Source organism: Eleutherodactylus coqui, chromosome 8 (genome assembly GCF_035609145.1).
Source record: "Eleutherodactylus coqui strain aEleCoq1 chromosome 8, aEleCoq1.hap1, whole genome shotgun sequence".
Lineage (NCBI taxonomy): Eukaryota > Metazoa > Chordata > Amphibia > Anura > Eleutherodactylidae > Eleutherodactylus > Eleutherodactylus coqui.
The window spans coordinates 63,355,138-63,371,094 of NC_089844.1; the positions used below are offsets into that span (position 1 = coordinate 63,355,138).

The 15,957-nt window shown below is 43.4% G+C and overlaps 1 protein-coding gene across 1 annotated transcript in view; it reads right to left on the reverse strand.

Annotated features, from left to right (window-relative positions):
- COL18A1 (collagen type XVIII alpha 1 chain) overlaps positions 1-3,423 on the reverse strand; it is a 195,425-nt gene extending 192,002 nt beyond the window's left edge. The window contains exons 1-2 of the mRNA XM_066575741.1: positions 3,296-3,423; positions 2,852-2,916 (exon numbers count right to left, since the gene is read on the reverse strand). Of these exons, the coding sequence (XP_066431838.1) occupies positions 2,852-2,916; positions 3,296-3,306 (76 nt within the window). The 5' untranslated portion in view covers positions 3,307-3,423. The remainder of the gene's footprint in view (positions 1-2,851; positions 2,917-3,295) is intronic.
- Positions 3,424-15,957: the final 12,534 nt, after the last annotated feature.

Below are 15,957 nucleotides of genomic sequence, written 5' to 3' on the forward strand. Positions count from 1 at the left end.
CTAGTTCCATCATACTAAGGGATTATTCACAAGACCGTATATTGGCCGCCGTTTTCACAGCCGGACGATATACGCTACCTTTTGAGAGGTCTTCCCCCTTCCCTCCACCTCACCGACTCTCTGCCTCTCTCCTCCCCTCCAGCTGTTTACAATGGGAGGGGGAGTAGCAAAGCTCCTGCCCCCTCCCCGCCCTTTGTCCGCAGCCAGCCTTGTCAGGCCCTCTCCTATTGCAAACAGCCAGAGGGGAGAAAAGAGGCAGAGAGCTGGTGAGGGAGGAGTGAAGGGATAAGACAGCTTAGATGGTAGCGTATATCGGCTGGCCGTGAAAATGGCGGCCAATATCCACTCCTGTGAATAAACCCTAAAGGTCATTTGGTTGAAAAACACAGAATACTCAGAATACTTATTTCAATACATCAATAATATTTCTGGGTATAGTTTTAGGGTAATTATTCAACTGATTAACATACAAAAATCGACTTGACCAAATATGCATGTTACTAAATGGCTGCTAGATACCTCGGACATCGCTTATTTCTAGGACAAATAAAATAACTGGGCAGATCCAATCAGATCCTTGTTTCCTATATGGTAGGTAGTTCTATTCAACATACCCACCAGACATTTAATTGTTGCTAGATCACTTTTTGCAACTAACAGGGTCCACCAACAAAAATCTAGTATCTATGTCACAAACCGTACATGTAGACAAGTTAGACCATTTCAAGAGGCAATCTGATCTTTCGAGAGACAGACAATAATAATTCTCATAGATGTAATAATAATAATAATCTTTATTTGTATAGCGCCAATATATTCCGCAGCGCTATAGAAAACAAACTAAAACCATAGGGCACCAGCAAATCTCCTGGCTGTTTGATCCTGGATTTTTTTATGGACATCTAACCGGTTAAGATATGGTAGGGGGGTAAACCAAAAATTCTCCTAGTTATAAACTGTAACATACAGGAATGTTTTCCTAAAATAAAATATGTGCATGCTATAATCATACTGCAAAACTACCAACTATTGGCCGAATTAGGAAGATTTTTTGGGCTTATTTACTATTGCAAATTCAACAGTTTTCTGGTGCAAATATTTACTATGGACACTTTTGCTGTGTCCGACAAAGGGTGGTTCTTTTGTGTGAATATTTAAAAAAGGGGGGGGGGGCATGGGCCGAATTGTGCCAAAAAATGTACCAAACTGGCATAAACTAAACCAATTGAAAAGTGGCCTAAACGTAGACTGAACAGTCTTAAAATTCAACAGATTTATCATTCAATAGAACTACTGTGATAAAACTGGCACATTTTACAGTGAACCTGGTTCGGGCAGCGTAAACCCGGGACCGATATGCCTATTTGGCCCAGGTACTGTATGTCTTATTCTGAAAGGCTGCTGGATTTCAGAAAACCCATACTTAGAATTTAGACTTGGAGCTCAGCTGAAACAAAGCTTTGAGTCAAAGAGGTGGGCCACATCTGGCTCTTCCCACCTGCTTCATCAAGACTGACAGCCCTCTTCCTATACAAAAAGCAGGGAGAGGAGCCATCAGTCTTGATAACATCTGCGAGGCAACTCCGGTGTGGCCTACCCCTTTGACTCCAGAGCTCCAAGCCAAACTTCTACGTATGTTCTAAAACATACATGGGCCGAATAGGCATATCGGTCCCTGGTTCATGCTGCCTATAGTTTGGGCAGCATGAACTTGGTAACTGCTTCCCTTTAAGACTGTCTAGTCTCTGTTTGTATTGTCTAACTTTTATACAGTATTAGTAAATAAGTCCCATTGTGTATATCCAAACTAGTTAGACCTTCAGTTATTCAATGTACCGTTCTTAGACTTGCTGTGGTACAACAACCATATCCAAGTTGACCATCGTAAACCATACAGCCTCTTGGGTTGAGTACATAGATCATGCCTGAATATTAAAAATCTGCAGTAATATTTACTTAACCTTTCCAAAAAAATTCATTTTTAATCAAATTGACCCTATTGATTGAGAATGAACAGCAGACCTCTCATTAAATAGAATAGTATTCTGTAAATTACAGCTAGACTACAATGAGCTACCCCTGACTCTGTGTTACTGAATACTCTTCTGCCCAGGAATATAAAAATAAAAAAAAGGAATCTAATCTGCCTACAGAAGGCCTTTCACAAGCTAGGATCTTAAATGCAAATAGGATATCAAGTTTAACACATTTTAGATGCAAGAATAAGCATGTTCCAACCCTGCCGCTAACAATACAATGCTGCAGAGTTTCTGGAAGGCTTGTTAGCTACTATCTGTCATGTAGTAGTTACCGATAGGCTCACTGTCATCATACTGTATGAATGGGTTCAAGTAATGAAAATAAAACAGGATCCAGAACAAAATCCCCAAACTTTAGTTATACAGAAAAACACCATTACATCACCATGCAAAGTAACTCTGGAAATTCAGCATAGTGTCTATTAGCCATTGTCACCCATCCAACAAATGAACGAAAAATGCTTCGCAGGACATAAAAATCACATCAGAAATGACATGTTCACATTTTTTATTAAACATGTATGGCGAATTTGTGTAACTAGGTAATATAAAAAAAAAACACAACCCCCTAAACAGGTGAAATGGTGAGTTTAGCAGCAAGAGAACATAGCAATGGGGCATCACGAGTGTCACCCCACCCCCACTACTTCTTTCAGTGTCCCACACCATCACCTCCCCTAATCCTTAAATAACTCCTTGAAGTTTCAATGTACTTTACTTCACAAGACATTCAAAGGCTAGGAAAAAAAAGAAGACTCTAGTGAATGAAGAGTTGTTCTCTAGCCTGAAATGTGAACTAAGGCTCTCCTTACCTTTGTCTTGGCATGAGACCAGAAGGGCCAGATATGCTGCATAGAGGAGCAAGAACTTCTTACACCTGCAAGAAGAAAATGACTTCAACTATTGTGACATGTAAAGGAGCAAAACATAACCTCATGCCGCTCATCAGTATCATATTTAGCACGGGGACACGAAACGCAGAAATTGGGGCAAGGCGGTGAAGAAGTTCATACAAAGGAAACTCAGCGATAAGTGCACATGTAATACAATGACTTCTGCACAAAGTTGTATGGAAGTTATAAGATGCCAGGCAGGAGGTACCCTCAAGGTAGGCAGTACCAGCACACCTGGAGGCTACATCCCATCATATACAGTATTAGCAGGAAACATATAATGTAACTTATAGGAGTACAGGTAATGCAGCAGTAGAGTCTGATACAGAGCTCTGTACTTGTACAGTAGTTGCAGCTACTCACCTGAGGATCATCTTAAGTGTAAGTTTGGGGGATCTTGGAGGAGTCCTTGTGCACCCACACACACTCCTTGCAGTGCACACACTCACTCACACCCGGCTGTTCACTGCTTTGTGATAAGGCTGGAGGGTGCAGGGCACTGAAGCTACCATCCGCAGGGTCCTAGCTCCCACTCTCCTCCCTTCATCTCCATGAAGGCAGAGCTGATTAGTGCCTGCATTCTTTACACTAGCTGTCAGTATCTTGCTCTATGTAACTATGAATAGGTTACCAGTATATTTGCTAGGATTTGGGTTAAAAGAGGCTTGTGTAGGTAGTATATGATAGTATACAGATACAACACCAGTGAGCAAAGTAGAATCCTAAAGTTGTATCTAATGTGGCTATAGTTACAATGTATACTTATGTGTGTATATAAATCAATATTTAGAGTTGTGAACATGAAAAAGACATACATTCAGAAAATAATTAAACAAATATTGGTGAGATGTGACATTTCATTTTTATGTGAAAAATTAGTATTTGAGCGCTCCAGCTTTTATGTTTGAAAGAAACATTTATAAAAAGTTAGAAGTTTAAGTTGAAGCCTCTGGGAATCAATGCAAATCTGTAAAAGAGCCCTCAGCTTTAAAATACTAGTGCCTTCTTAGGTCTCCTGTCCACGGGTGGTTGTTCACTGCGTTTCCCGCAGTGATAATGATCTGGAATATGATTTCTCCAGCAGGCTTTGGGGTATTTTGTCGCTTTCCTAATTGTGTGGAAGCAGTATGACCAAGTCAAACACAAGGTATGAATCTCATGTTAAAAATGGCTCTCCTGGCAGAGACGTCCAGACAGGCCTTTTTATTGAAAAGGATAACACCTGCCCTTTATGGGCGTTTAACAGATTACATCACTAACATATATATATTCTTATTCGCTAGATTATACAGAGTCTCCCGCCTCCCTACCCTCCCGTCCTCACGTCCGCCAAGGTATGGACTTTGTATTCTTTAGCATGCAGACAGCCTTAAGGAATTCTGTGTAGTTGACAAATGATGTGTTTAACTAGCTTGTGTTTGAAGAGTGGAAGGGGCCTAGGTAAACACACAGTATATACACATAACACTGTAGCCCTTAACTTCTTAGAAACTGGTTGAGCAACTTCGATGTATTTAGAGCAAATACCATGATTAGATTGTGTGTGTCCTTTGAACTCCTCAGAGCTGAAAGTCATTACAATAGCAAAATACATTTGGGTTATATTAAACGATAGACATTTTATAAATAATCATCATGTCTATCACAATCCCCCCTTAAAATGTCTATCCTCTAATTTTCTATCTAATTTTCACAGTTTTCTGCGCATGAGCCTATAACTGGAGCGCGTTGAAGGTTCGTTTTAGGGTCTTCAAGGGGGTGTAGGACTTGTCCACTCCTTCTGGGGATGCATCCAGCAAACTCATGGTGGGAGCGGCTTTTCCAGCATCAGTTTCACAGGTCTCTCTGACACAGGGGATAACACAGCAGACTAGAACAGAAAAGGTAACCATCAGTTCACATACAACAGCGACGCCCGTCTGTGCCAGGATCCTTTACCACCCGCTCATCCATGGCGAGGGCTGGTCCCAAAAGTTAGCTCTTTTTAGTTAGTGCGGTCAGCTTCTTAATGGCAAGTGCGTCTTTACCCGCGGGTCACGTGTCGTCTAGGATGTAGGTATGACAAGTCTCCCCTATCATCTTTCAGACACTCCCCTTTTTAGCTAAAGTCATATCTAAGGTCATTCTATTTTGAAAAGTCATAGTCGAGGTAGGTCCTATTGGTCGACTAGTCCCTATAAGGCGTCTCTAGTATAATTTATAAACCGCTGTTAATTATAATAAACATAATTAATCCAATCAACGTTTATTTACCATAATGATCAGGAAAATGGACTCGAATCTAGTTTTAACTTGGTCTCTAATTTTTAAAACTTGTCAGGTACCCCCCTTGGCTATCCTATGACGTCAATGTACACGTGTAGATCAAAACTACCACCAGGGGTCTCTCTTCTCGCTCTAGCATAATGTTACAATACTAGTAGCGTGCACAGGTACGCACGGCGTGGGACTCCCTAATCTTCACCCACACCAATGTCCCTCCTGGAGATAGTCCTAATGGTGAACACGTCCAAGTCGCCTCACCCTTGCGTCAGGGTTTTCCCACTGCCCGTAAGTCCCTACTCCTAGGAGGAGGGGATCCCTACCTCACCTCAGAGGGAGGCCATGGATTCCCTGGGCTTATTTCCGGGCATCCATACCCTCTATCTGTACAAGTTAACACCCCACAGGGTGTGCCCTCGCCGGAACCTAAGGTCTTCTGCACTATCCCTAGGCAAATGGGAATTCCACTGACAATCCATCTTAGGAGATCGGGGCAGGCACAGTACTAGTACATTTCTCCTTTTTCTTTGGTAGCGCATGTGGTTGGCATTATCGGAACTGGCTCTTCATCTTTTTCAAACAAGGGAAACGTTGGTGTCTGACAGGATGTGGAGGAGCATAAGGGCTTTACTAAGGCACACTCCCCTGTCCAATTACCCTCCAGGCGGGTCCTCTACCTCATGTCTCCACAAAGCCAGTAAACGTCTCCTAAGGACTGGACCTGATTCTGCATCTATTCCCCTCCTATCATACTGTAGGAGGAGCAATACCCGTTGGCGAGTTCCCCCAAAATCTCCCTCCACCCTGCCTATTTGCCTGGCAGGTGTAGTTTCCAGGGTAGTCAGTAATACTCTCTCCGGTGCAAAACACTTAAGTAGTTATAGAGTATTCCTTCTTCCATTTCTCACGGACAGTGTAATTAGCGGAAATGTTCGTGAAGAGACTAATAAACCACTCTTCAGCATCTACAGGGAGATTTAGGGGGACCATCCCCGAGTGTAGTCGGGCACTACCGCACACGCAACAGTTAGACTTGTTGCTCCTGTTAGCATTGTACCTCATCAACTCCAATCAGAGATTCTGGTCAGAGTAGCCAGTCGCTACTGTCAAGGTGTCCTCAAAGGTAGGGTCGGCTATGATCATCATGTTCGTCAAGGTCTTTATCTTACGGCGGAGGGGGTTAATTATGGGCACGGGACTAAGTGAAGGCTTCCATTCGGCTGCATCTACCATACCCCTTATTTTAAACTTCCCTAAGGGATCTGTCCTCCCGTACCGGTATGTCCCCAGACTATAAGTCTCCCCCGTCCCCCGGGCTTGGATCTCCCATGGTTAGTGTAACAACCGCATTAAAACCAAGCAGCATACTAAGTTCAGCCTTCCAATACCTGCTGTCCTTATTATTCTCAAGGAGGGTTATACGACTAATTAGGGATTTCCCACTCTTATTTTTCTTATTTAAGGCACTTCGCGGTTTATAGGACTAGTCTGTTCCTGCGTTCCATCCCACTAATCCCCAATAACGGCAGTCTTCTCCCCAGACGTTATCAGTGGCGCGAACATATTGTATTCCCCGGGTATATAAGTCATATAACCAGCTGGACTGAGCTAAATCTGGCCTGCGGTGGGATCTTGTGCCTAGACACGGGACCACAGTACAATAGTCGAAGGAATATGCGGCTACTTGAGCATTGGACGAGTTATACCAGAAGGTAACCATACCCCCATATTCTTCCGACTAAGGATTCCAGTTGCCACCCTCCTCTCTCACTAGCCTTAACCAGAGTAATGTCTTTGGCACAACTAAGACTGGTCTCCCGGATCTGAAGCTTTCTTACAGTATGAAGCATGGATCCATGTAAGTCTTTCGGCTAGTTTCACAGCTGTGGCAGTAGTCAGAAGCACCTGGTAGGGGCCATCAAATCGGGGCTCAAGAGGGTGCTTCCTGAGGAACTTCTTGATGCACACCCAATCCCCAGGCTGCAAGATATGTGTCCCAGTGTCTGCCTCTGAGTCTGGAAGAGAACACCTGTGCATAGGCTTTGGTTAGTTCTTTAACAACGGAAATCACATACTCAGTCAACACATCAGATTGTAATTGTAACCACTGAGGATAGTAACGACCTAGCCTTGGGGCTAGCCCAAACAATCTCGTAGGGAGACAATGTATAATCCCCCCTGGGTTCATATCTAACACTGTATAAGGCTATTGGATGACAGTCTTTCCAAAGTGGCGTCATTTTTAAGTATCTTACTTTTTAGCGTGCCACTACGTCTCTCCACCTTTCCACTACACTAAAGGTGGTACAATATGTAAAAGGCCTGGGATACACCCAGAGCAGACATGACATGTTACATTCACCTGCGAAGTTTATACCTCTGTCTGACTCTGAATCACTTCTGGTACCCCATATTCACAGTTTACCTCATTCATGAGCTTCTTTGCGGTTACCTACTTGTTTACCTTGGTAACAGGGTCGGCCTCCAACCTGCAAAGACATCAACAACAACAAGCACGTATTCATACTTCCCAACAAGTGGGAGCTGAACGTAGTCAATTTGCAATCCCTGAAATGGGTAGAGTGGTCCCGGCAAGTGTGGTGTGGCAAATTTACTTCTGCCCTGACTTACCTATGGCATAGATCATGCTAAACTGGACAAATGATGCAGCAGCTACAGAGAACCTAGAAGTCGCCCAACCTCTTTCAAGCGTCATCGTCATTACTGCTTTACTAGGTGGGTCTTTCCGTCCATCAGCTGGGCCATCATGGGATACAGGAACTGTGGTGGGCAAGTGCTGTTGACCGTTCACCACACGCTGTCCTGTTTCTGCTGCTCCCATATTAGTCCATTTATTCTTTCCTTCCTTGCTGGCTGGTAACTGTAAAAGTCTTTAGCATATCAAAGTCCAAATTTTTGTCAATGTCCAAAGTTTTTTTTACCACTGACTCATGCTGTCAGTATCTTTCTTCTTTCTTCCACGGCTTGAGGGCCGCTGCCTTTGCTGCGCTGTCAGCGAGGGTGTCGTCTCTCGCCTCTCCAGTGTAGTAATCGGTGCGAACTCTCAACTTTGTCAGGTAGAAGTAGGGCCTCCATGCGACTCTGTACCGTTGCACCATTCTCAATTGGTTGTCCTGCTAAGGTAAAAAACTGTCTGGCCTTCCATATTGGGCCGTAATCATGAGCTATGCCAAATGCATACCAGGAGTCAGTGTAAAGGATTGCCGGTCTTACCTCTCGCCACTCTACACGCCTCAGTGAGGGCCTTCCATTCCGCTTATTGTACTGTGACATGCGGAGGCAGAGCTTCTGCTTCTAGGACATCTTGTTGTGTGACCACTGCATATCCGATGTGGAGTCATCAATCCTCACCCTGGTACCATCTGCAAAAAGCTCAACATATGCATTATCAACAGAGGTTCTGATAACTGTTTGCATATCTGCAGTTTCTTACTGAATTAGTACTAAATAATCGTTCTGATGTTCTATTTCACATGGCTCGGAATCTTGTAGCACAAAATCATTTATTTATTTTTTTTCAAACCCAATAGCTGATCTACAACACCTAGATCATCTATGACCCAGATCACCTATGCCTCCCCCCTTTTGAACCGCAATACTCAATGGAAAAAGAGTCATTGCGTTCAAACTAGTAAACCAAGAGGCACAAAAACAAGCACTTTGTAGGTCAAGGTGACATTGTATGCAGCGAAGTCTGAGCGAAAATCTCCTTTAGATTTTTTTTTTTTTTTTTCCCGGTTGCAGTTAGCATTTTTTAACACAAGGGGGCGCCACACAATTCAAATTTTACGTCACCCAGTGTAATAGTATTTCAGGGTATGGCCAGCGTTTAGCTTTTACTCTCCTGTCGGAATATAATTATAGCTTCAGTGTAGACTGACACTAGAATATACAAAAGGCTTAAAGAAAAACTAAAGAATACGGATGAATTAACATCCTACTCTGGGCAATTCAGTCCCTCTTTCTTCACATAAAAAGTAAAATTACTTCACCAAATTGCATGAAAAAGTTTGCTGGGTGACTATAGTGAAATTATTCCATCTGTAGAAGCCTTCCGTAACATCATCTGTCTGAGTATCCATTGGAGAAGCGGGCAGTGGAAAACAGAGCCCCTGGGAACATGAGAGAGCGTCCCCTGTCATGTATTCCCGGCCTCTGCCCCCCATGCATCAACTCCAATCTTCCATGCGCTATAAACCAGCTTAGTCATCTACTATGTCCCAAGCTGCATCTCCACAAAGGTTTGTTTCCCTGAACTTATCACACATCCAAAGTGGCCACATCTTGGAGCGTAACAAAGTCTGGTCAAACAAAACCTTTGTTCAGACAATCATGATGTTAGCACTGGATACAGTGGCATTGGGAAATATAGGCCTCCCAAATGCAGCAAAATGGCCGCCAGAGGCAGAAAGGGGCGGGGCTACAGATCTCCCAGGCGAGGCAAAATGGCTGCCGGAGGACCGGGCGGGGCCAGGGGCAGCAGCACTTCCAGGTGAGGCAAGATGGCCGCTGGAGGAGGAAGGGGCGGGGCCAGGTCCTGTCCCGGATGGGGAGGGACCGGAAGTAACATCACACACCCTGAAAGTGAGCACATGGGGGGAAGTAACTTCAGGGTGGGGGCAGGCCTCACTACATTTTCTGCAGAGTCACACTATGTTGGATTGTAAACATTGCAAGCATGGCCGCCATTACAGGGAGGGGCTGTAGTCAACACAAAGACATTACATTGTTCATAAGCAATACACATACCCCCCCTACATGCTTTCTCCTCTTCAATCTCTTAACTACATTATACCTCCTCCTAGCAATCTAAAAACACCTTTCTTTCTGCTAGGCTTCCTGCTCATCTTCTGAAAACTTTCTACAGCCTATCTTATCTGTCCATGACCTAACATTTCTTTCTGCAACTTTTCCTGGTCCTTCTCTTTGTATAACATTTCTACATGTTCAGTAAACTCTGCTGCCTTCAGCAACCAGATGACAAGCTCTATGACCTTTGTCCTTGCTCACTTTGCTCAACTCTATGCTACCTGCTTATTCTATTCTATTCAAAGTTTCTGCACACAGTACTGTTTCTCTTGTAAAATCTACTTTCTTCAAATCCTTTCCATATAACCTCTTTCCCACTCAGAATTATAATGCACATTAATTCTACAAAACACAGGGAACGACAAAGTAAACAGAAAGGGTTAATTGGAAAAAGCTTTCAGTTCACTCTTATCAGCAGCCCTCCCCCAATAATCAACACTGCACATTGTTTCTATAATAGCAGACAGACGGGATTACTGGAGAATACCCACAACGGCTCAAGGTATATATATATATCCACCTTTATATCAACCCAAGGTATATATCTCATCTACCTTTATAACAGCCCACCGTATACTAGTAATCCCCAAGAGCACTCCTTGTACACGATCTAGACAGGACATTTAGCTATACACAGAGACTGACGATTATTTTCAATGACCAAAACCTCAATAATATTCTGGAGAAATCAGCCGTCGCAAAGCACGACTATACTTCATACGTATATACCTTTTCACATATGAGAACATAACACGCTCAATCATAAAGTTAAGTATACGTATCATAAATCTTCCTAACCTCACACTAGTTTTACCTAGGAGCACGTGTCACTGGCATGTTCCCTCAGACTTAAACAGCCGAGTCCGCCCTCCCGACACATTAACCCTCACAGAATTTATCTCTTGGTCTTGCATAAACAATTTTTAACCGTCTCAGACATAACAGACACAGCATACAAAATACCCCTTAAGCAGGTTAAAACGGTGGTCTTTTCCGAGTAAGAAAGAACTATATTACCTGCCTTTCATTGATTTATCACTCTGGATCAGGAACAGGCAGAAAAGCAGTCAGAACCCAGATCACATCGGTAGATTTACATAAAGCAATCTTACCGTGTTCTGTAGATTTTCGGGCCCCTGAGTTCTGCGTGCCATCCGCCGATCTCTGTATTTTTCCAGAATGAAAGAAATCAAAATCTCTTAACTCGGTCCACCCAGAGACGCCACTGATCTGGAATATGATTTCTCCAGCAGGCTTTGGGGTATTTTGTCGCTTTCCTAATTGTGTGGAAGCAGTATGACCAAGTCAAACACAAGGTATGAATCTCATGTTAAAAATGGCTCTCCTGGCAGAGACGTCCAGACAGGCCTTTTTATTGAAAAGGATAACACCTGCCCTTTATGGGCGTTTAACAGATTACATCACTAACATATATATATTCTTATTCGCTAGATTATACAGAGTCTCCCGCCTCCCTACCCTCCCGTCCTCACGTCCGCCAAGGTATGGACTTTGTATTCTTTAGCATGCAGACAGCCTTAAGGAATTCTGTGTAGTTGACAAATGATGTGTTTAACTAGCTTGTGTTTGAAGAGTGGAAGGGGCCTAGGTAAACACACAGTATATACACATAACACTGTAGCCCTTAACTTCTTAGAAACTGGTTGAGCAACTTCGATGTATTTAGAGCAAATACCATGATTAGATTGTGTGTGTCCTTTGAACTCCTCAGAGCTGAAAGTCATTACAATAGCAAAATACATTTGGGTTATATTAAACGATAGACATTTTATAAATAATCATCATGTCTATCACAATAATCCGGCCACGGGAAGCCCCGCTGTTCACGAGCGGAGAATCATAGCGATTGTCCGCTCGCGGGATTTAAAGCGCAGCATGCTGTGATTTGCCATGATTCTCTGTTAGATAGGCTCAGCGTGGAGAGCTGTCAGCCCTCCCCTGCTCCGCAGTGGCGGCTCCCGCAGCGGAGATCTGCCACGGGATATTGCTACGCCCGTGGACAGGAGGCATGCAGAGGGGCATTTGGACCATTGATTGTTCTGCAATCTCCATGGCTACAAATGTAGCAAAGTTTAACTTGACAGTGATAACTTTCTACAACAAGCTTTCTTTTTCCACGTAATTGAAAAGCTATTGTTATCTCATCATAAGGCTGGATTCAGGCGAACGTATATTGGCTCGGTTTTCACGCCAAGCTGATATATGATGTCCTCATCTGCAAGGGGGGGAGGATGGAAGACCCAGGAGCAGCACTTCCACTCTGACCCTGCTGTATCTTGGTGGGTGCTGCCTGCATAACCCCTTTAACACATTAATAGCAGTTACGGATTCCACAAGCGATTGATACGTATCAAGTGCATTGGATTATGCAGTTCAGTTATATTAGCAAGTTGGAATTGCATAATCTGCTCATGGAAAAAATGACGCAGTATGTTCTATTTTACCATGGAATCAGCGATTAAAGGCCCAATTGTGCTCTATGGTCGCTAATATACCTGCAGCCCATACACAATTACATTGTGTACGGGCTGCAGGTACCCGTGTCATCGCTAAGCAACGGCACGGAAAATGTAAACAAAAAGGTGTACTGCGCATGACCACATTACACAGCCATACACAGGGTCAGGGCTGGGCTCACAGCTAGTATCCGCTGCAGGCCTCCGCAAGTGGATTCCGCATATGGCGGTGTGAGCCCAGCCATAAAACTGAAAGCCAAAAGTCACTTTTTATACAGGTGCTGAAATTTGTCATCAGGTACATTATGATTTATTTACATTTATGGGGTGCAATTGACCATGAAAAAATCCATTACCAGAGAATTAAAAAAAAATATCACTTGCGTTGAAAAAGAGTAACGAAATGCGACAAACTATTAGCCAACTGCAAAAGTCTGGTCACAGTGGTTTTGGTAAAGAAAAACACCCCAAAAATGGCACAAGAAGAAAAAAAGAACCAATATTCTGTGCGTGAATTCATCTAAAGGCCTCATGGGCGCAGCGTGGCTTTGTTTATTAACCCCTTCCCACCCTATGACGTAAGGGTAGGTCATGGCAGGCTGGTACTTCCCACAAAATGACGTACCCTTACGTCATCGGGATAGCGCAAGATCATGATTGACCTAGCGCTATCCCGCAGTGGGAGTCGGCTGTCAGTCACAGCCGGCGTCCCGCTCCAACAGCTCTGCCATGCCTTATCACAGCGATCATAGGTACAGTGTTGTAAGTCCCTCAGAGGGACTCAAATAGTGTAAAAAAAAGAAAAGGAAAATGTAAAAAAAAAGAAGAATGTAAAAAAAACCCCTTTTTTGTGCTTTTTCTAATATTAGCATAAAAAAAGGTAAAACAACAATTAAAGCCCCACATATTTGGTATTGACGCGTCCGTAACGACATGTACAAAAAGTTGAACATGCTTTTTAATTTGTATGGCAAAAAGCATTTTTAAAAAGCTAAAAAACAGAGGCAAATGCAAATTTTTAGCATTTTCCCTCACAAAAAATGCAATAAAAGTGATCAAAAAAGCCGTACATTCCTCAAAATGGTACCAATAAAAACTACAGCTCGTCTCGCAAAAATAAGCCCTCATACAGCTCCGTACATGGAAAAATAAAAAAGTTACAGGACTTTGAATGCAGCTATAGAGAAAAAAAAAAGATTTCCAAAAAAAAGGGTTTTTATTGCAAAAAAAGTATAAAAACCTATAAAAATATAAGAATTTTGGTACTGTTGTAACCGTACCGACCCGCAGAAAAAAATTGAGTGTGTCATTTATGCAGCATGAATAACGCTGTAAAAAGAAAAAATCTATGGCAGAATTGATGCGTTTTCTTTCCCTGTTATCTTAAAAAAAATAATAAAAGTTTTACGATATTGTCTATATACCCAAAAGTGGCACCAATAAAAACTACAGCTCGCCACGCAAAAAACAAGTCCTTATACGGCCGCACTGACGGAAAAGTAAAAAAGTTATGGCTTTTGAAAAATGGAGATGGAAAAATACCAACAATCGCTTGGTCCTCAATGCCAAAATAGGCCGTGTTAAGGGGTTAAGTCAAAATCAGGAGTTATGCAAAAGATGAAGAAGTAAAAATGCTTACAAGATTTTTAGCCTCATTCAACAATTGGGTGAGAAATCATCTTTATATGAGGCAGGTAATGATAACAATTGTAAGTGTCTGATAGTGTTACTCCTTGGCTGGATTTCCACAATTCGGCAATGCTTACATGCAAGTCTACCATTCATATATAGAAACACAGAAGAGTGATGTCTTTAATACCCAAAACTTTTATTATGATGGGTATTTTAGAAAAAATTCCTGTTTCTGAGGAACCTTTGCTTATCCCTCCAGTAACAATAACATTTCTTGTTGCTGCTATCCTCCAGAAAGTAACCAGCAGAAGCCCATTTTGGGTCAAAATTTGCTAAAAGTTCAGTTTGGCACAAATCTGAACCAAGCTTTTAGCAAAGTTCTATTTGAAACAGGGTTCTACTGGTTTAGTTCACCCAACGCTAGTTTTGGACACTGGAGTATAACACTGTTTAAAAGCCATAGAAGTCCTGTCTAAAACTCCCAGAGTGTTATCCGGGGCTTTCATAGCTCCTAGAGTGTTATACTTCAGTGTTTAGGATTAGCGTGGAGTGAACTCGAACCAGTAGAACATTCTTTCAGACAGAACTTTGTTAAAAGCTCGGTTCGGGCTCGTGCCAAACAACTTTTTACAAAGTTTAGAGGTTTTGATGAACTTTAGCTCAAACTAATTTGGACTGGACCAAACTTTTTGCAAGAGTTTGGCAAACTGGACGAACCAAACTTTTCAAAAATTTGCTCATTACTACCCAGGGCTTCACAGAACATTGGTTGCGAAACAGTGAATTGTCTACCACCTACAATTATCATTATTACTAAAGATACATTAGTTAAAGGGGTTATCCAACCTTTTAATATTAATGACAAATCTTTAGGATAGGCCTCCAATATTAGATTAATGGGGCTCTGATTCTCAGGACCCCCACCAATTAGCTGCTTGAAGAAACAGAAGCCTCTTCATTATTTTAATTGAGTTTTACACTGGTTTCTTTTGCAGAACACCATACTTTTCTTAGTAGCAGGGCAGCTGTGTCCTATAGGTGGAGCTGCAGAGGTATTGTTCAATCTCCCTTATTTGCATATTGCATATTTGCAGAGGAGCATGAATGGCCTTATAAGTCTCCTCACTCATTCACCTTGTAGGTGCTCTCCCTAAGGAGAAAAGATAGCATTCCTGACCCGCGTCCCAGGCCTCTCGCTAGCCAAGCCAGAAACCTACCTCCACTAAGGCCTCCTTCCCACGAACGGATTTCCGCCGCGTAATTCGCGGCGAAAATCCGCTGCGTTGCCCGCAGCTATTAGGTTCTATTGAACCTAATAGCACAATGCTCACGATGCGTAATTCCACCGCGGAATTACGCACCGCGATTTCTCCCGTCCTCACCCGCAGCATGCTCTATTTTCTGCGGGTGAGGACGGGCTGTACGCACTGACGGCTTCCATTGCAGTCAATGGAAGCCGTCCATTCACGCTATCTCCCGCTGTAACCAGCGGGAGATAGCGTGAAAAAACGCTTTCCCGCCCACCGCCGCGCGTCATATGACGCCATATGACGCTGCCGGCCGCGTCACGTGACACGGCCGGCCGGGCACGTGACACGGCTGGTGACGCGAGGGCGGTGGGCGGTGACGGGCGGTGACGCGCGGCGGTGGGCGGGGAAGCGATTTCACGCTATCTCCCGCAGGTAAGTATAGGGGCTCTGGGGGGCGCCGTGACGGGCTTCACAGCGTAATATTACGCTGCGGAGCCCGTCACGCTCGTGGGAAGGAGGCCTAATGAGGATCAAATACCCCGAAACAGCTGTCTGCATAGGGATTCTGGCTTGG